Source organism: Vollenhovia emeryi, unplaced genomic scaffold (assembly GCF_000949405.1).
Source record: "Vollenhovia emeryi isolate VEMERY1.0 unplaced genomic scaffold, V.emery_V1.0 DF939208.1, whole genome shotgun sequence".
Classification (NCBI taxonomy): Eukaryota; Metazoa; Arthropoda; class Insecta; order Hymenoptera; family Formicidae; genus Vollenhovia; species Vollenhovia emeryi.
In genome coordinates, this window is record NW_011967158.1 from 684,678 (window position 1) to 708,371 (window position 23,694).

General features: G+C 46.9%; 2 protein-coding genes across 4 annotated transcripts in view; one reads left to right on the top strand and one right to left on the bottom strand.

The window, feature by feature from the left end:
* LOC105561353 (MICAL-like protein 1) overlaps positions 1-20,963 on the top strand; it is a 32,851-nt gene extending 11,888 nt beyond the window's left edge. The window contains exons 3-12 of one of the 3 annotated variants that reach the window (XM_012011252.1): positions 3,626-3,804; positions 8,052-8,140; positions 15,706-16,011; positions 16,089-17,437; positions 17,521-17,746; positions 18,723-19,058; positions 19,360-19,495; positions 20,172-20,400; positions 20,485-20,597; positions 20,675-20,963. In XM_012011252.1, the coding sequence (XP_011866642.1) occupies positions 3,626-3,804; positions 8,052-8,140; positions 15,706-16,011; positions 16,089-17,437; positions 17,521-17,746; positions 18,723-19,058; positions 19,360-19,495; positions 20,172-20,400; positions 20,485-20,597; positions 20,675-20,862 (3,151 nt within the window). In that variant the 3' untranslated portion in view covers positions 20,863-20,963. Of the gene's footprint in view, positions 1-3,625; positions 3,805-8,051; positions 8,141-8,734; positions 9,169-10,869; positions 10,924-15,705; positions 16,012-16,088; positions 17,438-17,520; positions 17,747-18,722; positions 19,059-19,359; positions 19,496-20,171; positions 20,401-20,484; positions 20,598-20,674 lie in introns of those variants that run through there. The other 2 variants (XM_012011254.1, XM_012011253.1) reach the window with 2 other exon arrangements.
* A 159-nt stretch (positions 20,964-21,122) lies between these two features.
* LOC105561355 (protein FAM86D) lies at positions 21,123-23,262 on the bottom strand. Its single transcript, XM_012011256.1, has 6 exons — positions 23,079-23,262; positions 22,738-22,971; positions 22,515-22,649; positions 22,242-22,430; positions 21,401-21,899; positions 21,123-21,295 (listed from the first exon to the last, which is right to left on the bottom strand). Exons 2-6 carry the CDS (start codon positions 22,828-22,830, stop codon positions 21,189-21,191), a joined length of 1,023 nt encoding a protein of 340 aa, XP_011866646.1. The 5' UTR covers positions 22,831-22,971; positions 23,079-23,262; the 3' UTR covers positions 21,123-21,188.
* Between the last annotated feature and the right edge of the window lie 432 nt (positions 23,263-23,694).

The window sequence follows — 23,694 nt, forward strand, 5'->3', positions numbered from 1 at the left end:
AAAGGTGAAACAACAGCGCGGACATCGTAGAGATTCGCCTTCAATTATTCATGAAGACTAACGATAACGCCTCGAGCTTTCCTGGCGGCCGCCCAAATAAATATCTCTTGCTAGTCGAAAAGATCTGATAATTATCGCGGCCGGTCAATACTGTAACGAAGGAATGACATGTTTGTGCCGCTCCGTACGCATTTTCAAAAAATTCGGTAAAGAGAGTAGCTCGTTTTACGCAGTTAATTCTTCAACGAGTTTAATAATCGTATCATTTGCGACGCGAAACGTGTTGAGGATAAACCGCGAAAGAGCCTGCGGATTGGATCACCGCCCATTGTATCCCGATACAGCGTGACAAGATGTGTTCTGTTACAGATTAAGTGACGTTTCTAAGAGGAATGCGCTCTTGTCCGTCGAAACGAGAGATCCCAGCCTTTCTTTGCCGTTTCTCTGCAAAAAGCCTCTTCGCCGTGGCTTTTTATCCAGCTTTATTCTACCCGTTCGATTTTGCGTCAGGGATAGAATTGGATACTTTCGGGGCTTAATAGCCGCAATATACGCCTTTATGTTTCGATATTTATAATTGAATGGAGAAGACTGTTTTCTGAAGGTTGAAGTCATTGCAAGGCATACGCGTATAAATTTACACGTTGAAAAAAAATGGCGTCCTTAGGAAAAGTGACCGTTCTTCTTCTAGGTGAAGATGTTTGTTCGTATGAGAATTCCTCTTAGAACTTCGCTCCAATAGTCAAGGTCTCACGACGAAGGGAATTCGCTTTTTATCGCGAACGTAGGATCGTTGCGAAGCTATTCTTCATTTCTCCTCCTCTTATTGTCTCGGTCAGTCCGGCAAAATCTACTCGGACGTAACGGCGGAGGCAATAAAACGGCGAGAAGTTTTCTTTTATTACCTTCCGTCCCGCGGCTGAAACGAAATTTTCTCCTTTCCTCGCTTCCTTCCTCGTTCTCTCAAAGCGAACTTCAGAACTTGAGAGTTATTTTAACTTCCGACGAAAGACAAAGAGATCCCGTGTCGCGATGCGCATAATGCTTCTTGATGGTTATTGTCTACGTACCTGCGTACGGAGCGATTGAAAATTAAGGGAGATCGCGACGCGGCCGACCTTTATTGTCGAGCGCGGCTGAATCGAGGAGCCCGCGCAAGAATAACCCGGAAGAGTATCACGTGAGAACATCTTGGCGATCTCTGACGAGAGAGGCGCGAGTGAAAGTGAAACCGACAGGTGTGCCTAACCGATCGAAGAAGGAGACCTTTGGGGCCTTCGGTGAAATTCGTCGGGTTACGTTAATTCTATGGACGCGCGCGTGAAAACGCGGGGGGCAGAGGATAGACGCGAGAATTTATGGGCATAACGCGGAGCTGTTGCGGCTTGAACTTTCGCTCGCTCGCAACATTGCGCTCAGAGAGATGCTCGGTCGATGCCGCGATATGCAGCTCCGCCATCTTCGCGTTGGATATCGTTCGTTCGGTCGCGCGATTTCTCATCCGATGTGTAACGTCATCGCGCTAGATTTCCATCGCGTTCCTCAAGAACGGATCTCGTTTCTCCCGTCGTCATTTCGCGACTGGCGTCTCGCGAGATATACGGCGATTAGCGCGCGCGCGCGCGCGCGGATGAAATATCACCAATGAGCCGAAACGACTAGTCGACTCGCGTGGGGGAGATTTTTTTTGCGACCGCGATAGCAGGAGATGAGAAGGACGGGGAGGATGAGAATAAAAGGGATGGGTGTGGCACCGGTCTGGTGGAACTCTGACTCATCGTGACCTCGTCCCAGACGACCGCCCGTCGTCCATCAGATCCCGAATTTATCGCGAGTCGCGACGAGTTTGCCGCAGGAAATTGTTGGCGAGGAAACGACGCTCCGTTGTATATTATCGACGGCGCTCTCGCCGCATACGCGACCGAGAGAAACGATCGCGCCGAACTCCTTGACGTGTATCGCCCAGAATTTCACGGCGCTTCGATCCTCGATAATCACGACGCGGTTTCGCAATACTGGAATTACCGACGTGTGCGCAACGCGCGCCCGCGAAGAACGCGCGCGTGACGTGGTCGATTTCACGCTCTACATAAATCGTAACAAAAGTTTTGCGTCCCGCGCGGAACGCTATCGCGCTATCAATCGAGCAGCCGAACTCGAGCATCGAACAGGTGCTCATCTTTCGACCTAGAATTTCAAGTATTACTTCAACCGCCGAGCAATATGCGGCCTGTGCATATCGATTTACCTAAAAGTGGAGCACTCGTAGCCTGACAGACAGTCGTATAGACGGACGTATAGACAGTCGCGAAAAAAAAAATGGGGTATCAATGCGCAATAAACAGGAAGCCGCTGCGCGCCGTAATCTTGTGTGTAATGACCGGCCGTAAAGTCGGAAAATATGCCCGGCGAGATAAAAGCGCGATATTACATTTTCGGATTCTAAGGTTTCCGGTTACGGCTTCCTCCAAGGACTTAAGCTCCCCTTTCAGGACTTTTGATCCCGCGGGTCACCTCTTTGAGCCCGTCCGTGAATAGATTCCCCGCTCTCTAAAAATCAATTAGTGAATTATCACTGGAAACAGTGAATAGCCACTGATTTGAAAATTTCAGTGGTATACTTATAACTGCAAATCAGTGGCTATTCACTGTTTCCAGTGATAATTCACTAATTGATTTTTCGAGAGCGGGACGCGGGGAAAATTTTGCAATAACGCGATTTGGTTTCGACGAGTCCGGGCGCTCATTCGCAATTGGCGGCCGCGGCAGAGCGTTGGGCTCCGATTATCAATCAGTCATTTCGGACAGCCCGGAGGCGCGGGCGGAGGATCCCACGCGGAAACGGAGAGCCCCGCGGCTTTTCTTAATTTAGATTATTTCCGTTTAATCAACATTTCATTACATCTCCGTTCCCTCATACATAATGCATGTCTCGATGGACGGCCTGTCGCGGCAACGGGGGCAGATCCGTGGCCCACGTGCGAGATGAATTACACATTCGCCGGCACCTTTTCAGTCGTGCGAAAATTTAACTGCGTGACGTTCCCGATGCAACTCGCCTACGTAGTTTCCCCGAACGTATTTCGTCGTCGCACGTATCACGGTATACAGAGACACGCCGACCTGTCGCACGCCGCGCTCCGACTTTGAATAAGTCAGATAATTACAAGGAGTCCCAGCGGAGTCTCCTGAAAAAATGATCGGGTTCGCTTTTATTTCCAAGTCGCGCTTCGTTCGTCAGCAGTCGGCGTCACATCCGTTGCTCATTTTCGTTTTATTAACCGGGATATAATTGCGACGGGATTTCGCGCGACCGTTCTTTCTTTAATAAAGACCGGGCATACTTTAACCGCGTCGCTTACGACTCACATATTCAGCAGCGCCGGTTATTTATACTCGCCCTAATGAAAAAAGCGATTCTCACCATACACGCCCACGGATAATCAGCAATCTGATTTATTCAAGGAATCCTTTTTACACATTCGACGCGTTTTATCGAGTGGCCTTCGGACGGAATAAACGTGGCGGAGGGATCGCGGCCCAAGTGGACCGGCGATAGTGGAAGATTAATACTGCTTAGCGAAAGATAAAAACTCAGGCCGTCCCACTTCGCTTTTTGTTACAGCGACTTCAACAGCCTGAACAAGGACGATGTGTACAGAAACAACGAGCTGGCTTTCAGAACGGCCGAGCAGCACCTCGGGATCCCCGCTCTCCTGGACGCCGAGGACATGGCGGCCTGCACGGTGCCCGATCGATTGTCCATTCTCACCTACCTCTCGCAATTTTACCAAACTTTCGGAGGTGAGTCCCGATTTGCTTTGTTCGAAAGCGGGCCGGCTTTACTAGAAAGAAAGTAATGCCTTTATCATAATATAACTTACAATTAGTGTGCCCCACTCTCTGTCGGCCCTTTGATCCTTTCGGTTCCGATCACGTGATATTCCGCCGTGTCTTTGATTCAAATCCAGTAGCGCATGTGTGAGTGTGTACGTACGTACTTATCAAAGCTACACCACAGACTTCTATATACTACTAGACTGCTACCGTCGAACTGAAGTGTGAGGCAAGAGTTCCGCCATGTTGTTAGGTAAATAAAGTAGTATGCGTGCATCGGTGTGTCACTGACAGACAGACCTAACATGGATGTGTACAGGGTGTTATGTAATACCCGCCTCGCCTCTTATTTGCGGATAGGGCGGACTAAGTCGAAAAGTCCTCTACCATTTTGCAGTTTTCGCAATAGTTATCGAGTTATTAATTATTAAAACTCACTGTCTTAGCCCGGCCTACCGCCCAGTTCGAGCGCGCGACGAGATGCGGCCGTCCCGCGATCGGTGTTGCTAGGCGCGCGGGGAATTATTTATGACACACGGCAACGGCGTATAATAAACAACCACGCAGCTCGCGCAACCCGCGCTTGAATTGGGCGGTGCACCGGGCTAAGACAGCGAGTTTGAATAATTAATAACTCGTTAACCTTTGCGAAAATTGCAAAATGGTACAGGACTTTTTAACTTACAATCAGTCTAATTCGCTCTATCCGTAAATAAGAGGTGAGCCGGGTATTGCGTGACACCCTGTAGAAGTCTGTGAGCTACACTACCGCACACACAATAACCGTTTCCTCGGTTGGACCACGAAAATGACGGATGCGCAGCAGGGTCGACGTAAGACCAAACAAATAACGGAGTGCGTCTACTAGTTGTACTATGTCTTTATCGAGAATCGTTCCCGGACGTCTTGTTACGCGAAGAGTAAACATTCTCCGAGGATGCTCCCGGGGAATGCGTTGAAAGATTTAATTAAATTCATTCCTGGATTCGTTCGCTCGCCGTTGCTGCACTGAATTCTTGAAACTGAAATAATTCGAGCATACCTAACGTCGGCGGCTGCATTCAGTAGCTCTTTATTTTTTTCCCCCCCTCCCCGGAAGATATTTGGGTCAGATCCAAATAAGTACGTCGCGAACAGTCTGAGGAATGCATGACGATTCTTGTGCCAGTTTTTGTTTCCAATCTGGCTATCGATCGCTCTTTCCGTCGCTCCTCCCAGGACGACTCTATCGGATGCGATCCCGTAGGAAAAAGTGCATCATGGAGATTTTTTTCTCCCTCGAAGGAGCACTCGTATAGTCGATCATCGCCGCGACTCTTTTATTATTCAACGCGAATTTTACACGCGGAAAGAAATTTTTATGCAAACTCAATTTGCGTAATTCACTTTTCTTTCGCCGAGAAATCGATCTTTCCACGCGACTCTTATCGAAACTACGATAAAGAGCTAGTAAACTCGATTGTATCTTATAGATATTCGCGCGATTAAACATTTCCCCGGGCAAGCGAGATCTCGCGTTTCACGTCATGTCTCCAAATGCGACATCCGTGATTCCGATTGGAGGGGCGCGGGCTGCGGAAAAAGAGCGTTTTATCGGCGCGCACATCACGTTCGTTTTCAGGTTGAAATCAGGCGAGTCCGATCGACAGGCGTGACGTTCGAAACGTCGCAACGCATTAATGTCTCGCACGCCCGACACGATCGCGCAGCCCGTGTTGCTAAATGGGCCAAATAGGCCGCGCCGATCGCGCTCGTGTCAGCGATTGGTTTCTAGCTTTCTCTCCTCTTCGGCGCGGGCCGGCGTATCTCCCGCAATTGTCCCTTCGATTAATATCACACGGGTGACGTCTGTCGCGGAAGTTGCGCTATACAAGCCGAAGGTCGGTATCTGCCTCGACAGCGCGAATCTCGGGACGCGATGCACAGATCGCTTTGGAATTCCGAGGTTGATTCTCCTCCCCGCCCCTCGATCAACGTTTCACGACGTGGACGTGATATCTCGACGAGATTTCTTTCGTCCCGGTTAAGTTTCACGCCGTTTTCACGCGATCTCGCGCCTTCTCCTCTCGCGAGCGACAGCGCGACGCAGCCGGCGTCTTGCAAAAAGCCAGGGAACTTCCGCCGATGTTTAATTCGCCGTTTTTATCGGCCCCGCGCCGGCGGGCTCTCTGATTATCAAACGCGCAATTAGCCGGCTGTCCGATTGTGCGCGGCTGGCTTTGAAAATTTGAGTAGCCACTTGTTGAGCCGCCGCAAGATTTGCATTCCTTTTTCCGCGGCTTTTTCGCCGCTCCCATCTCTCGATCGGAAAATAGCTGCCGCTAGCATTCGACCCTTTGCGTTATCGTTTACAACCACTTGTTGAACGAACGTTATTACGTCGCCCCCGTCATTGTTACGAAATTTTCGTTCGCCGCCGCGAAGGCGAACGAGCCCTGGTTCGGCCTCGCGAGTTGTACGCGACGGATCGTCGCGAGGAACACGCCTGTCGAGCGGGATTTATAGCGAATTCGGTTGCTTGCGCTAGTGCGCACTGAGTGCACACTAAGGCTTGTTTACAGTCAATTCTTACATTTGAGAATCGTCTGAAATATTTCTTGAAATATTTCATAGCCGGTAAAATGATCTGTACAGCATCTGCGCGGATCATTTTTTTGGCTAAATACACAGTGTATTCAAAAAGTTTTGATTATAAACTGGCCTTAGTGGCAATTCGCTATTAGTTTCTGCAAACGCGAATTGCCACTAGTTTGTACCGTAATGTACATCTGAGTACATCGAATGTCTTGTTTCGCGCGAGGATGCTCATTTAAGAATTTCCTAAAGAGCGAATTGCTACACAATTCGCTCGTCTTTCTCAGAGCGTTATCCGCGCGGAAAACGCGCCTGAGACCTCCGAAGGCTAGACGTTAAATTGGAAGGATATTTCATACGTCGCGAAGCCTCTTTTCCTTGCCGGCCCGCATCAAGAAGATTGGCGTGAATTATTCGAGTCCCAGCTCCCGGCCTCGCGCTCGCTTTGAAACCCGGCGGCGTTTCGTTACGCAAAGTGTCGATGCATACAACGTGCCTCTCGCGCGTCGTGATCTCTAATCTTTTCTCCACCATCCCTCCCTCCCCCATGCAATCGCAGTCGCGAGAACAGGGAAGCGCGCGATTCGCCGGGGATATCATTCGAGCTTATTGAGCTCCACGCGTCGCTAGATACGAGATATCCGCGGCCGCGGATGCCATGATCTGTTAAAAAGTCCATCTCTCTTCTCCCAGCTTCTAATCTCGCGGAATTCCAGTTCTCCCGCAGATTAACCGTACCGTTAACCTTTGAACGACGGCTAATCCCGATCGGATAGGAAGACGATCCGTTGCATTGTATAATAAGCGCCCGTCCGGCCGCAAATTAACGCGATCGTCAGCGGCCTGTACCGTACCTGAAATCACTACCTGCAACGAGGAAATTGCCACATTGCTCGGTAGTCGACGTCCTGCCCGCTTTATAGCTACATTAGGCCCGCGCTCTCGCGGCCGGGGATTAGACTCGGCGCATCTCCTCGGCCGGACGGACGATAGCGATGGACGTTTGTCTTACGTCGGCGCGGCGTGCAGGCGGACGGGTGCACTTATCGAATCTCGCTGCCACAGAGAAGTACTTTGAGCCACTCTGCACTCGGATCGCGGGGTATCGACCGCGCCGTGGTAATAAAACTAAAGAATCGAAACGGAGATAAATGAGCTTCCTCAAGCGTAGCCTGGTTATTATAATCCGCATTTCGCATTCTCGTCCCTGCGCGCCGCGCGGCGCCGCGGGCAGTGGCGCCACGCGGAAAAAATGTGAACTTTACACTTTGGATCACCCGGCGTAAATAAGCGATTTTATGCAGACGCGCGCCAAGAGTTGGATAACTTTTCCTCGTTCCGCCTTGCGAAAAAAGTCAATATTGTCGTTCAAACAGAGGAGTATTTCCGCTACCACTCGCCGGCCACAATAGCGGTACTTTTAGCGTGCCGTGCATAAATATTCACCCTGCGGAGGAAACTTTCATGTCGGGACAATTGAAACGAAGCGGCTACCTCCTCTTTAAACTCGTCGTGAAAGAAAGCAGCCGCTCACGTCCCTCTCGCGAATTTAATTCACGTCTCCCAATAAAAGTGATCTCAATACTGAAACGAAACAGCGGCCGCGATGATGAGGGATTGAAGGAAACGTTTCATCGCAGGTTCTTCACCCAGCCGCCTGGCGACGAGCAGAACGACCGAGACCGCCGACGAGAGGATCGCCCCTGTTCCGGAATCTCCTAAACAAAAGGTACGCCACGATTATTTATCATTACAGTACACGATCGATCGTTCGAGGCGGACACGCTTTTCGTAACTCTCTTTCGCCCGGCTCCCACCTCCTTCGATCAACATTACGTAACCTTACACGCAGTAGTCTCGTGAGTATAATATCGCGGGCTTGGAAGGCTCCCTCAAGCTTCTCCGGAGCGGAGAACCGCCGCGCGCCGCAACGCGTTGAGTGATACTCCTCGTTAACTTACGCAATCTCGAGTCACCTTTACGCGAGAGCGTTCGCCACGCGAGATAGCTGTTCTTGTAAAACGCGCTTTCATGCCGCCGCGCGCTTTATCTTCTCCGAGTGTGATATCGCGAATTAGCGGCGATCGGACGGACTCGCGGAGTGACTCACGTGTTTACGTGACTTCGGCGCCATTCTTCGTTAATAAATCATCTCATCTTCCCTCTTTCTCCTCCCTCTTTCTCTCTTTAACCACGTATTGCGTGTTCATTCATTGAGACCAGTCGATCCACTGTGGCCGTCGCCTCCTCTGACGCGCGGTCGGCTCCGAAAAAGTAGAATTCGGATCTTCCCCGTGCCAGATCGCGGCCGAGAATCCCGAGGAGAGTCGCGCCACCGTTCATGCGCGGTTTACCTTGACACCGGCGTAACTCCGCGTTGCAACAACAGCCAACAACAAATGCCATCGCCGCCGTTGCGCGTTTGCGTAATCACGCGCGCATTATCGACACACGCGCGAGCGTCGTCCCCCTTTTTCCATCTTTATACATGTGTATGCTCGCCCTTTTTTTTCCCCCCATTATCTCGCTTGATGACCGGTCGGAGATGAGAGCGTAGGCGGGCCAGAGATAGGTCTGACGCTCGTCCACACGATCGCACACACGTAGTAACACACTGCGCACCCCGCATGGACGATCGATGATATTTTTGTGTCGACTAAATTTCCAGAATCCGTCAGGTTTACACGCTGGAGAAAATTGATAGCGATGGATGGAACGTAGTGCTATGCGATGCAGGAACTGTGCTGTTTGCCTTACGTGAGAATATACCTTGCACCCACGGTGGCTTGTGTGCCTTCTGCGAATGATTAATTGCTGGTCGCCCGTCGATGTTTCAAAATGTGTTGGCCCTACATGTGCGAAAGTTTGTGACACGTCCATTTCGTTCGTCATCTATCGTGAAGCCGAGACGGGCCTCGTCCCCTTTTCTTCTTTTTTTTCCAGGCTTTCACGCGACGAGACTCGCCCGTGCGGTCTCGTAACCGGTGCCCGCGAACTCTTCCGCGTGGAAAAACGTCTCGGGGAGACGCGCTCCGAAGGTCACGGAGCGAAGAAACCCTGGCGGAGAAACGCGCGGTTGGCGTGCACGGTATCTGTCCCGAGGATCCATTTAGCCGGTGATTTCGCGGCCGACAATGACCGCTTCTGTCAGTCATGCCGGCCGCCTTCGTGATCCCGATTCCGGACTCTCCCTCGTACTTACCGATGTCCGCTATTGCTACCTAGACCGATACGGACGATCGTCCTTAATAAGCGGTCGGGAGAACGTTCGCGTTCGCCGACGGCGAGCCAGGTACGCGAGACGGGGGGGGGGGGCAAAGTATCGCGCGTCGGAGGATTTCGGTCGAGCGAGTTGCGGGGAAACGGGACTGCAAGAAAATGTCCGTCCAATTTTTGCGTTGTATCCGCAATAACACCGGATAGTTACCCACTCGCTTCCCCTCCCTCCGCTCCTCGAGACCCTTGCGCCGCGCGCAATTGCGAACGGCCCGGGCTCGAGTAGATGGTCGTGAGCAAGAAGTTACCGTTGCTCCGAAACGAGGCGTAGTTTGCTCGCGAATTTCTTCAAGGTCCCGCCCGACAACCGGCGGTGTGTTCCCGAGCGTTATTTCCGAGCGACCGCCAAGCTCCGCGGAGCAGAGCGTGTCTCGGTAGGTGCCTGGAGCCGAGGACTCCGTGGAAATGTTGGCCCCCAAGTAGAAGTCACGCGAACGTAGGTCAGATTCTGTTCTGGAGTTTTGACAATCCCGACGACAAGGCCGAGCGAGAGACCAGCGCGTTAAGCAAAGTTGGCGACCGGGTTCGGGTCTAAGAGCAACAGCGACGTATATTACGAAACTCCGGTTGTTCCTGAGATACCGCGGGCATATCAAGTTCGCATTAATTATCTCTTATCGCTTCCCCGTCGAGGCTAGACCCACGCGCGCCGCAGTTTTCCCGAGGTTCCGTCGGTCAGTCCGCCCGTACGCTGCGGCTGGTCCGCAAAGTTGCCGAAAAACCGGAGCAAAGAACTTTTCCAGCGAGTTCCCCGGTCCTACGACTCGGCTCGTCGAAGGGGAACGTAGGTACGAGTCGCGGCACGACGCGACGTGGCGTATCCGTTCTCGCGTGGGTAGAGTTTCGTTCATTACGTAGTTAAAGCCGACACGCGTGAGTCACGCGGCGAACCCCACAGGCTGCGCTTACGCAAGGCAACGCGGACTGTCCGTCCGATTGGCGTGGAATGAAAAAAAGAAGAGGAATCTTTTTTCTATAAAAGCCGCTCGGCGGATTATTCCAGGCGAGGGGTGAGGTGGAAATGAGATGGACCGAGGCGAAGGCACGCGGCGCGAGTGTCCCCCCGCGAACGAACGTCCGCGTGTGTCGAGTCAAAATTCCCCGGGGAAAACCCGTCGCTCGTCCTCGCGCTGAAACGTGTTGTGTCAATCCCATCTCTCATCGTTTATTTTTGTTCTCCAGGAGGAAAGCTTGGACTTAATGGGGCAATATAAACCTGAAATATTCTGCTAGAAGGTAATTTCGCTTTGTCGTTATTGTTTTGCTTGCCTATGGTAGAGCGTTGTTGGGTAACTGCATGCTAGCATGCTCACACGCACACGCACACAACAGCGCGGTCATTTGATAACACACGGGTGTGAAAAAGACGGGAGATCTAGAGCCGCCGGATTAACTTCTTTTCTCATTGATAGCGGAAAGGGAAGTAGAAGTGGCGCGCGGTCAGGCTGGATTCCAAGAGGAGGCGGAAGAAAAACAAGTGACAATGTAGCAGTGGTCTATTGTCGCCAGTAATGAGTAAAAAATAAGTCGCAAGCTTATAGTCGACCAAACTGTCAAGAGATTAATTTATTAAACAAAAAGGCTACAACGTTTCGACCACATTAGGTCCTTATCAAGTAGAATACATAGTAAAGTTACAGATGAAGCGCGATGAAGATGAATAATATGCAAAAGTAAGAGACAGACAGAAAAATGAGCGAATCTGCGAGGCTCGCGCAGGCTCCCTCCACTTGACTCGGTTCCGCGCGGGACAGCCCGGGAATGTCTTATTACCACTCGCAGAAATTGTCGCGTTTCCTCGTGTCATGCTAGCTAACAACACTGACGAGCGGCACTGGCGTTATTCGCACATTTTACGTTTTTTTTTTCAATTTTTATAATAATATATACATGGACGCGGGTCTTCGTCTCTCGTCCGGTCGCCGGCTCCGTTTTGCGCGCGCCTCTAGCTGGAGAACAAATTCGCGCGTTTGCCGGGCAGGAGCGGCGTGCAGCAGGCACTGCGAATTTCAACGAGTCGTCGAGATACGAATCGTCGTCGCGCGGAAGTCCCGTCACGTTCCCCGCGACCGGAGACTCCCGTCTCCTCCGTCGGAACAAACGACCCGTGCGATTGTGTTACGGCGGCGCGTCGCACCGGCCGAAAGAGTCGACCCGGAAAACAATCGGTCACCGTCGATCCGCCGTCGGCGCTTCGGCGAGACGACCTCGCGCTATTCCCAGGCGTTTTTCGTCGGTCCCGCAGCAACCTCGCCGGGTCGAGTGTTTTACTCTTTATACACGTGTGTAATTGGTGAAGCACTTTTTACACGCTTCTTCTCGTTTAGAATCGCGAAAGGATTATTCTTAAACGGCAAGAAATGTGTGAACGACGCATATCGAGTCGCGTGTCGCGATTTTTAACGAGGAGAAGCGTGTAACAAGTGCACGGAGAGAATGGTCCTTTAACATTTATTCTAAAAGTCATGTAATCGTGGCACAACGTGGCATTTCGAAGAATTTTATGAGAGTTTTTGAAATTTTACCATACGTTTTACTAGTAAAATGTATGGTAAATTGTCAAAAAAAACTATACGGAGAGAATTTTCTTTTAAAATTTATCCTGAAAATTACATAATCGTGGGATAACGCGGCGTTTCGAAGAATTGTATGAGAGTTTGTGAAATTTTACCATACGTTTTACTAGTAAAATGTGTACCAATTGCAAGTATAATTACTAGTGTAAAATGTATGGTAAAATTTCAAAACACTCTACACGGTGAGAACTTCTTTTAAATTTATCCTGAAAATTACATAATCGTGGGATAACGCGGCATTTCGAAGATTTTATGAGTTTTTTGAAATTTTACTGTACGTTTTATTATATACTAATAACTAATACTAGTAAGACGTATACTAATTATAAGTAAAATTACTAGGGAAATGTATGGTAAGATTTCGAAAAACTCATAAAATTCTACGAACTGCCATGTTGTGCCACAATTACATGATCTTCGAAAATTCCCTCCATGTCCTTCGCGAAATGACACATGTGTGTACAAAAGTAACACTTTTAGCGGATTCGGTTGCCTGCACTAGTGCGCACTTTACAGTCAATCCTTAAATATGAGAATTGACTGTAAACAAGCTTAGCGTGCGCTCCGTTGCGCACTAGTGCAAGCAACCGCATTTGCTATTAGACCCGATGGAGTAGCCCGTGAATTCCGCCGCGGAAGTATCCGCGGGTATTTCGGGACGAGGATGCGCGTGGTGCACGCGCGTACACCCGCGAAGGCTCTCGCGCGCGACTCTTCGGGCCGGGAACTCGGCCACCGCGCCGACAATTACATTTGCCTCATTTACAAAGTCCGTAACAAAGCCCGGCGAACGCCGGGGAAGGTAATTAATCATGAGCGGCGAGTCGGCGGAGCGCGACGTGCTATTTATATGTCATTGCCACTCGTTGCGTGTACTCGCGATGCATGCATACGCACGCGCGCGCGCACGACACGCACGCAATAGAAATCGGACGCGCGGTCAGCAGCCTCTCCGGGCGCGAGTTCCACGCAGTCGAACCGCCACTGCGTGCCGTTTCCCGTCGCGCGACGGATTGCGGAGGAACGCGCGGTGAGAAAGAGAGAGAGAGAGAGACACATACGCGTCGAAAATTCGCTCTCGTTTTCTTCCCCGTCGGGACAAAAGGCTCTAATTAAGTGAGATTAATTCTCACGCACGGTGGTTCTACTTACACGAGGCGCATAAGAGGCCGGAGAGAGGCGCGCGCGGCCAGGAATATCGTACCAAAGTGTCCGGATTTTCAGCGAGGCCACGGAGGGGCGACATGTCGATAGTGTCGCATCGGCGACGAGGAGAGCCGGTTAGCGTCGCGCTTATCGCCGATCAAATTAATTAATCGCGCGCTTAATGCCGCTCGAAAATCGATACTCGGAGGCGAGCGCGCGCTCGTGCTCTCGCGCGAAATCGTGTCGACGCGAAACGCCAGGCGCGTTTCGACACGGGTATCCGTTTAATTAATCGCGAGTAATCGCGTTACGGACGCGGCGGTGAAAAAAAAAATTTATCTCGGGGTCTACGCGCTCGTGATAACGCATAATAATGCGTTTATTAGCAATCGATACACCCGCGATAATGTTTATTTAACGCGCGAGGGGAAAGCGATCGCGCGATGGAAATCGCGAGGCAAGTTCCGCTTTTTTTTTTTTTGCGCTAACTCGCGATCGATCGCCGCTTTATTTAACCGTCTATGGAGAACTCAGGCGCGTGGTGTCGATGAAAGTTTAATGGGGGATCGATCTTGCGGTTAGCAAACTTGTCATCCGTGCGATTTTTGCAGCGAGAAGGATTAGCGCGCGAATTCGGGTCCTCAAGGACGGATGGCGCGACGAAAGTGCTCGGAGACACGTGGACTGATTATTATTCATCGCTTTTTAATGAAATCAGTTTTCATTCAGCACGAATCTCATTTACATACGGCGCGTGATAAGTAATTAAAAATAACCTTTTTAAAAAAAGGTAAAGGAAGACGCCAAGTATAAGCGCCATCTAATCGAGAATTATATAATTTAATTATTTGAATATATTTTATTAGAAGAAGAAACATTTTTATCTTCTCTACAAAAGTAATGGTATCATTAAATTGCGCCGGCTAAAATGGATATTTATACAAACTAGATGCTTTATTATTGTAAAATATTATATCCAAACAATCGAGCATAAGATTTTACCGAAAGAAATAAAGGAGACAAGAACATTAATGAGACAAATTTTTAACACTTAGTCAATCAAAATATAATGCAAACAACTTTCATACAAATAAACATTTTATTAAAAGATGGCCTTTTCTAATTTAATTGTTTAAGTAATTTGTAATAAATTGTTCATAATTTTCACATATCTGTCAGAGACGGAGGGGGGGGAGGAGAGAATCGTGATTCGTTATTTATTAGATGCTCTGGGCCCCTCAAGCGTGAAAAGCAGAGTAACAATGGAAAATATATTAGTTGACAAAGAACAATAAGACTAAAGAAAAGAAAATGGGAAAATAGAAGAAAGAGAAGATTTCTTTAGGTCTTTTCTCTCTCCCTTTCGCGTTACGCGCTGAATAAATTTTTCTGTCAAGTAACGTCAGAATAATGTCTCAATAAAACGTCCGTGATATCGGAATATCGCGAAATGTTGCAGCGTACCGCCGAATGTTGCTTAGACCGCGAGCACAAAGAGCCCGGCGGAATCTTTCCGCCGTCCTTGCGTCAACGCTTTTGAAAGTTGAAAAAGGGAATTCTAGAAGGAAATGTTGGAGCACGCAATCGCCCCATCCCCCTTCAATCCCAGTTTCCGACGAGGACGCGATGCGCATTTCATTTCTCTCCGCGCGAACGAAGATTTAACGTGACGCCCATTCTTTTCTTATCCCGCTCGCAAACCGAACGTTCTCGTCATTACGTCGCGCGCGATATACCACGTTACCACCCGGTACAAGCCGCACGTACCGTATAGAAGTCACACCGATCCGCTGCATTATTGGATTCACCGGACGCTAGATGCATACCGCGATAATATGAGAGATGTATGGCCGGCCGCTATTGTGGAAATTCGCTGGCTGTGTAAAAGACCGACACACGGTAGTGGCTCGATATCCAATGGCTCGTTACAAATGCGCGACCTACAATTTGCCAATATTTATCTCCAGCTGTACACTTTTCCGACCGAGCTCGGGGAAACGATTCCCGGAATAGAGTGATAACGTCGTGGAATTTCACGCCGTATAAAAATTCAATGTCCTTTAACGATTTATGAGAATCGCCTCGCTTTCGGGGTAATTGCGGGCGTGCGCGAAAACTAATTTAAAGAGCGATCAAGTTCCCCGATAAAACCTGGTGATGGTAGCGCTGGGTGGCGGTGGTGGTGATAGGCGTTTGCATAAAATCGCGTGCGCTTTATTTGCTACCGCCGCGCTAGAAACCAGATGGATGAAAGAATAATGACGGTGGCCCCGATACGTTGGGCCTGATAACGCAGGTGGGGTCGCGTCTGGGGATGCGGAGGGATCCATGCGCCGCATGCGGGCTGCCGGTCTTCCTGGCGGAGAAGCTGCTGATAGCGGGCGCTCCTTATCACCGTACCTGCTTCCGGTGCGCCCGCTGCACCAACCAGCTGACGCCGGGCAACTACTACGAGACCGAGGAGGGCCAGTACTGCTGCGAGACGTGTCCGGACGAGGAGGAGACCGACAGCGTGCGTCACAGGTACGCCGAGTCGGCGGCGATGCCCGGGGAGAAGAACGAAGCGGGGCCGCTCAGCGACGAGGAGAAAACGGAGAGAAAGGTCAGTTTTCGCGCCTTCGGACTTGAATAGGCGGTCGCGTTTAAGAAGGGTCGATTTACGCTTAATTGTGTGCGCAGGGTATGCTGGAGAACGCTGCGGTGCCCGATTTGATCTCCCATACGTCGCAAATGCGCCAGAGCTTCATGACCAGCCATCTTCTTTCCGAGAAGCTCGAGTCTACGGCGAAGGACACGTCCGCGAGCACGAAAGACGTCGACTCGGGTCGTCGTGACGAAACGAAAAGCAGGGTCGACTCGGCATTCCCAGACGACGACGAGAACGAGGAGGAAGAGGAGGAGAATGATGATGATGACGATGATGATGATGATGAGGAGGAGGAGGAGGAATCCCGCAGCTCCGTGACGGGTTCCCCGGATATGGAAAAGTCCAACGTTGAACGATATGATGTACATAGCGCGTTAAATAGCTTAGACATTAGGAGCGACGAGGATCAGCGATCGACTGCCATTTCATTCCATGACATAGATAAGAAGAGAGGAGAGGAGGATACCAAAGAATCGCCAGGACGCGCCGATGAACGAGCCAATCCCGAAACGAGATTGTCGTTGGTTCAGAAGAGACTCCAAATGTTTGAGGCTCGGGACAAAGGAGATCATGTCGATAAGACGGATCACAGCAAGAAAAGAAGTGCAGTGACTCAAAATGTCACGATGGTTCAGGGCGACTCCTGCGACACGTCCCCGGACGTTCTTTCGGTGAATGAGGAAGAACGTCCAGAAAAGAGGCTCGAAGAAGATTCAATAATTAAAATTATCGATAAACATAAAGACAGCTTTGACACTGTCGGCATACAGCGAAAAAAAGACTCGACGATTACACACGACGAGAGAAGCGAGGAAAACTTCTCAAAGGATGTCGTGCAGGCGAATAACGGAGAACGTCTCGACAAAGATACGCATTTTGAGGAAAGCTCGAAAGTTAGAAGCATCGAAAAACGAAAGGAGAGCCTCGCGAAGATCGAGGACAGGCGAATCGAAGCGAACGAGATGAATAAGGGACATTATGAAAGTGCCATGGGAAGCAGCGTGCTGACCGCGAAAGGCATCAATTTGAGTGAGGAATACCCGGAAGACCTGAATCCCTTTAAGAGTGACGAGGAGGACGATGCCACGGGGGGCAAGCCGCGGACTGTGATAAACAGCTCTAGGAACAACAAAGTGTCGACTAATCCATTCGACAGCGAGGACGAGGACGTCGAGGAACCAGAACCGCCGAAACCGGCGGCGAGGAGTAAACCGGAAAATCGGGAAATGTCCGCGACCAAGCGGATCCTGGCTGCGCCGCAAATCAATCTTAATCCATTTTGGAGCGAGGACGAGGACGAGGAGCAGCACGGTAGCGACGAGGAAAGGCGAGACGGAACGCCGCCTGGAAATATGCCTGTACCGAAACCGCGTACTATCAAGTACGTCTTGCATTTTATTCTAGCATAATGCTACGTGCTAAAGTATCGCGCTAATGTCTTTTTTTTTATTATTATACGAACAGGACCACTCTCGAGGTAAGTGTCACACCACGGAGAGCCGATTTAGATCGCGGAGGCATGTACGCGTCTAATAGTTCCTTAACTAGCTCCGAATCAACCACAACTCCCGGTGGGACATACAAGAAGAAAAAACCTGCACCGCAGCCACCGGTTGCGAAAGAACTGTTTCCGTCCGAGCAAGGCGAGCCGTCTATCCTCAAATCGTGTAGCAGCACATTACCGTATCACGTAAGTCTTAAGATATATAGTTTTTTTTCGATTTAATTGTTCAAAAAATTGTAAAGAATAAAATAACTCATATGATAATTAATGGATAATGAAAGTATTAGATTTGAGAGGGGGATAAGTGAAAGTGCCGCTCGGAGTTTGTTGCGTTTCTTGAAGAATTATTTAATTAATATTCAAATATAATACATGCTTCTCAGACGTTTCTGTTTAACTTCGAGCATATTCAGTGAAAACTTCGTGAATTCTCTCATGCTTTACTAAGCATGAGATGAGTATTTAAGAGATTGATGAGTCAACAAGCTGAAGTTGACATAACGATTTCAGCACAGTATGAGACTAAAGGATAAGTTGCAAAATAGAAAGAAATCCTAGAAATGTGTTAAATAGATTTTAGGTGCATTAGTTAAAGACCACTAAAGCATGAAAGCAATGCGGTTGTCGAAGAATACATGAACAATAGAAGTAATTGCAATGGAAAATTATAAAATGTTAAAACAGCTAAAATAATAATGTCTAAACAATATGACTCTCAGATAATGTTTAGGGTGCAGAAAATAATGTCAGGAGAACATCGAAGTTGTCAGTAAAAATTAAAAACGAAAAACTCACACGTATAATAACATAGACGCAGATAAAAGAATGTACAGGAATAATAGTCATAAGAAGATAACTTGACATCTAAATCTCTCGTGATGTTCCTTTTATCTGAGATGTTCGGGACATGAGGGATAGTAAACTATTGTTGAGTTGTAGTTCCATTTGTATCATTCTGTGTAGATGTACGTTTTGTGAGAGATCGCAGTCTGATTGATCATTTCGAGTATAAAATTTAATGGATAATTATTTTAGTCCACAATCTTAAATTTGAAATTAAAAATTTATTTTATAAATCCATAGATATTAATATGTTATAAATAGATATATGTAAATTTCGGAGAAGAAAGTGCTTATCGTTTGATTTTCTCTGGTGTAAAAGGACTCATCGTCTCGCACAACGCCACGAGCTCGAAAAACCAAACCGGCTCCTCCACCGCCAATGCCAACCAGCACACCTCGCAATATATCGATCGGCAGTGCGTTAACTTTTGACGAGTCTCCCATAATCAAGCTTCGCGACGGTGATCGTAACTTGAACATGTGGGAAGATCAAAAGACAAACAAAGACGAAGCGAATCGAAATAGACAGAGTTTGAGCAGCATCTCGTGTGCCGACAGTTCCTCCTATACATCTTACGCCGACAAAAGCGTGCAAGGAAAGTGGAAGAGGAAAAAGGGTCCCGCCCCACCGCGACCAATTCCGCATAGGAGAAAGGTAGATCTTATCTTTTAGAGTAAGGCTCAGTTTCACCAAACGTCGCTTAACTTTAATCTTAGTTTAATTCACGTTTGTCTCTTTCTAAAGTAACGGCTGGAAAGAGACAAAGAACGAAATAAGCTAGGCTTAAAGTTAAACAACGTTGGTGAAACCGGGATTAAGACGTGTTTGTTACGTAAACTTGGCGCGGATTTCTTCGTAAAAAAAAAAGTTAAACATTGAAATTCCGATGATTGGATCTTAAGGGCTTATAAATAAGAGATGGGATTACATCTAGAGATTACATTTTTCATTTCAGATCAAAGTGGTATCTATGAAGGATGTGAAATTAGAATTAGATGAGATAGAATTGCAACAGCAAGGCTTAGAAAGACAAGGTGTGCGATTGGAACAGTTGATACGAGATAAATGCGAAACTGGACCAAGAGCAGACGGTAAGGAACGTATACGATGAATACGAACAACGTATTACAAAGCTCTACCTACAATTTATATTTAATTTGCTAGAGTTCCGTATGTAACCCACGTCCGATTTTGATCAAGTTTCACAAGCGCGTAGTACGTTCTCATTGAAGCCAAATTGCACAAATGTCAATTTGCGGAACAACTTCCTGAGATATTTAAATTTTTATAATTTCACTAGATTTCGGATTTTCCGATACATATGTGCGAGATTGACCTCGCTTCGCGCGGAAAGTTGAGAATCCATGTAAAACCGCACAATAGGTTGACTTCGCTTCGCACTGAAAGTAGAGAATGGTGTGGGGTGGACGGCTAGTCCGGCCATCACGGTGCTCCGGCGGCGCGTGACGCGGTGGACGACTAGTCCAGCCGCCACAGGAATACAAATGAGTAATTTACAGTTGAAATTCTACTTTTATAGAGTTAAACTATGTTCACTGATCGAGGACCGACTTGCGCATACAAAGACAAAAAATTCAAAGCCTAACGACACAATAAAAATTTGAGTAACTCAGGAACTCGTTTAAGCAAGTAGTCACTTGTGCTATTCGACTTCATTTAGTATGTGCTACATGTTTGTAAAAGTTAATCAAAATCTAACATGACCCGCATACGGAATTCTTCAGCCTTAATCTATTTAATTGACAGATTCGTCGCTCGGTACGGACGTGGAGGAGCTGGTCTTAGAGTTGTTCGCATTAGTGAATGAAAAAAATGAGTTATTCAGAAGACAGGCCGAATTGATGTTACTACGGAGGCAACAAAGATTAGAGGAAGAACACGCTGAAGTGGAATATCAAATACGATGTCTTATGTGCCAACCAGAAGCTACTAAAACGGACTCGGACAAACAGAGGGAAGAAGCATTGATACAAAGGTAGATTCAGAAAAAAACTGTATGAACTACTTAAATTTTAATAAAGCGTAAGAACATTATATAAACATTTTTCTTTTCCTTTAGGTTAGTAGAAATTGTAGAGAGAAGGAACGAAATTGTTGAATGCTTAGAGATGGATCGTCGAAGAGAGGTAGAAGAGGATAGGAGCATAAATAAACATATGGGTCTATTTGCTGGTAAGCAAATTGATAATAAAACGTATTAATATAAAATACGATGTGAATTTTCGTTTAAAGTGGTATTCGTCTTTCAGCGAGGAACAAGAATGAACTATGGTCTGGCAAAGACAATGATTCTTCTAACGCAGGAAAAACGAAAAAGGGAAAAATGAAGGAGAAAAAAGAAAAGAAATTTAAAAAGGCCATGAAAAAGGATGCCGACAAAGATGTGGATGAGACTGAGGTGAAACTCAAACGCCATGGTAAAAGAAAATGGTTTTGAGTTACGATAGTGTTAACAGTTAACGAATACGATAGATGTAGAAAATATTTCATATTTAATACTTTTATATATATTTTTAACACATTGTTATTTATATATATAGGAATTTATGCTAAGGTTATTAATAAAATCCCGTTATATATATAAATATTAATAAATAAATGATCTAAAATATTAATAAAATTAATTGCTCCTAGCTCAATTATTTTCTAATTATACATCATCTATAATAAGATAAAAAGGAATCGGTCGCTTAATTATAGATAAAATGGTATGTAGACTTAATTATAGATAAAATTATTCGTAGACACAAGATAAAACTAATTTTAAATCTTCTGAAAAATCTTCAATATCCGAACGGGTGCGTCGATCGTTTGTATCGACACAGTCCTTTTTTGTAAGCTGCATTCTTCAAAAGCAAGATCGTAATTTCCTAAAACGAAAAAGACGTGTCATTTTTTCACATTTGAATTTTCCGTGCGAGGCTTTCATTTTTCTTAATTGGTAAATGTAAAAAAAATACAAATTAACAAAATACCTAAATGCTCAAAAAACTGCGAGATAGTGTCTTCATTACGAATTGTTGCAGCGAAAATAGCATGCTTCTTTGACGTTAAAAGGCTCTTCAGTCCCGATGCTAATGAACCGAACGAGCTGCTCTCGTACAGAATATCGGCGGCAACAATTATGTCAGGCTGCGACGAACACTCTGATATATATTCATCAATATCCTCCCATTTCAAATCTATTACTAGAATGTCGATTTGCTTGTATTTTAATTGCAACTTCAGCTTCGACGTTGCTTCAGATGTATCCAATAGTTTGCGTCGCTCGTTCGATAGGAAATTGAGTTTTACATTCTCGCACAGCATGCCTAATACCGTTGGATGACAATCGGAGAAAACATATTGTTTCGGAGAGCATACACTAATTATGCTCATGCCGGTCAATCCAACGCCACAGCCAAGTTCTAGTACGTTTTTTCCACAAAACTGCCCTTTGTTTTCTGCGCACCATTGACTCAACGCCACCGCACCCTGTCAATTTCAGCTGATTTAGATATTTGACTAGAATAATTCTTAAGAACAGATGTAATAACACTCGTATAATGTAGATAACAAATCTAGGACCGGTATTCATAGTCAGATCTTGTATTCGAGACCGCCTTAAGATCATTTTTAGATACTCCGTAGCCAATAAAGTTTTCCATACAGCATCTTTAGATAAATTCAAGACGGTCTTGAATATAAGATCCGACTATGAGTACCGATCTAAGGTCAACAGCCAGTAATACAAACGATTCTAATTCTTAGCAATGTTTCTAAAGTAATTTGAATAACGTTTAGAGATTACAAAGAGAAATTCTGAAAGGCGAGTACCTGCCAGCTACATAAGCCTGTAGTGCCATCAGAGATCAACTTCGTACTCTCCTTTAACGTGATGCAATTTAACGTTCCATTCTCGACTAACAAATGACGATAGTGCACAGATTCTTCATCTGGCAATGACATTAATCTGCAATACGCTGTGTATAAATCATCGTGAATTTCATCGCCGCTCTGCTCTATCTGTCACGTATGTAATAATAAAAGAAAATAATTATGTGTCTTCCAAACGTGTGTGCAAAGACAAATGATATGCTTTGAATGTACCTTTTGTATAAGCAATTTCAAAAATGCTCTTTGGTACAAAGTTTTTATCGGATATCGCTCAATCAAGTCGCTATTTACCGTGTTGTCCAAAATTTCCTTTTGGATGTCTAGATCGAGACCACGATTAAGCAGTACCTGCGAAGCATTCCTTTTATATTGTCGAACTGTCGTCGTGCAATCACAAATAGCCGAAATATGGCAACGGGCATATTGATGTATGTACCGTAAAATCTATTGTACTTGATGCGGCACAGCAAAGGAACTGCTTCGTTAAATAATTCACGATATGAGCGTCGTGACTCATGTTGCTATCCATTTTAAAAGAAGTTTAAAAGTCGTCACAAACATCTCTGTTCAGAGCGAATAAAAAATTGCCGGTATATTATTTCTTCAAGAAGCAATTCCAGGTGAGGAACATAGGGACGCGCCATATTGGATGCACGTGCTCCGATATTCACTGTCAGGATTGAGAATTTACACTGAACGTGAGATAAACTGTCTATTTTCAGGATTGGGGTCTTATACTTGAAAAATATCGCATATTTTATAAATGTTACTAGTTACGCTAAGACTCCTGGCAGCGAATATCTGGACTGGAGAAAAGAACGAGAGTCCATCCGGAGAAACTTGCATAGGTCTATAAACATATGCATTAAGTCTTGTACTTCAAAACTCGACAACGAAGGCAAGATTGTCTTATTTCTAGCATGTATCTATTATTTCCAGTAAAGCTGACGTTCGATGACCGCTAGGCTGCGCTAGGCGAGGCCCTCATTAGGCTGCGTTTCCACTAAACAGGTCACGTGTCGCGTCATGCGCGATAATCCATTGAGCGTACAGCGCACAACAAAAGTCGGTTATGTCGGTTACTTTTCCACACAAAAGCTGTTCGCTCATTGGATTATCGGGTATGACGTGGCGCGTGACACTCTCAGTGGAAACGCACCCTTCTGCGGGATTTACACTAGATCTGGGGTTCGATTCTTGAATTTACTCGAAGGAGAAACGTACGCAAAAATTCTGCTCTTACAGAAAAGGCACTATCTAAATTTCCAAGAATTGGAATTCCGAGACTTTCAAATTTTAAATCGAAAAACCGAGAACCTCGAAAACTGACAAAATATCAGGAGAACATGATCAGCAAAGAGGGGGCACTATCTGAATTTCCAAGAACTGGAAT

Excerpts from the sequence above, each read along its gene's own strand:
- LOC105561355 (XM_012011256.1), bottom strand. The coding sequence starts at position 22,830 with ATGGATAGCAACATGAGTCACGACGCTCATATCGTGAATTATTTAACG. Across the intron at positions 22,650-22,737 it reads CAAGTACAATAGATTTTACG|GTACTGCTTAATCGTGGTCT; the intron begins GTACATACATCA and ends AATGCTTCGCAG. Across the intron at positions 22,431-22,514 it reads TGAAATTGCTTATACAAAAG|ATAGAGCAGAGCGGCGATGA; the intron begins GTACATTCAAAG and ends CATACGTGACAG.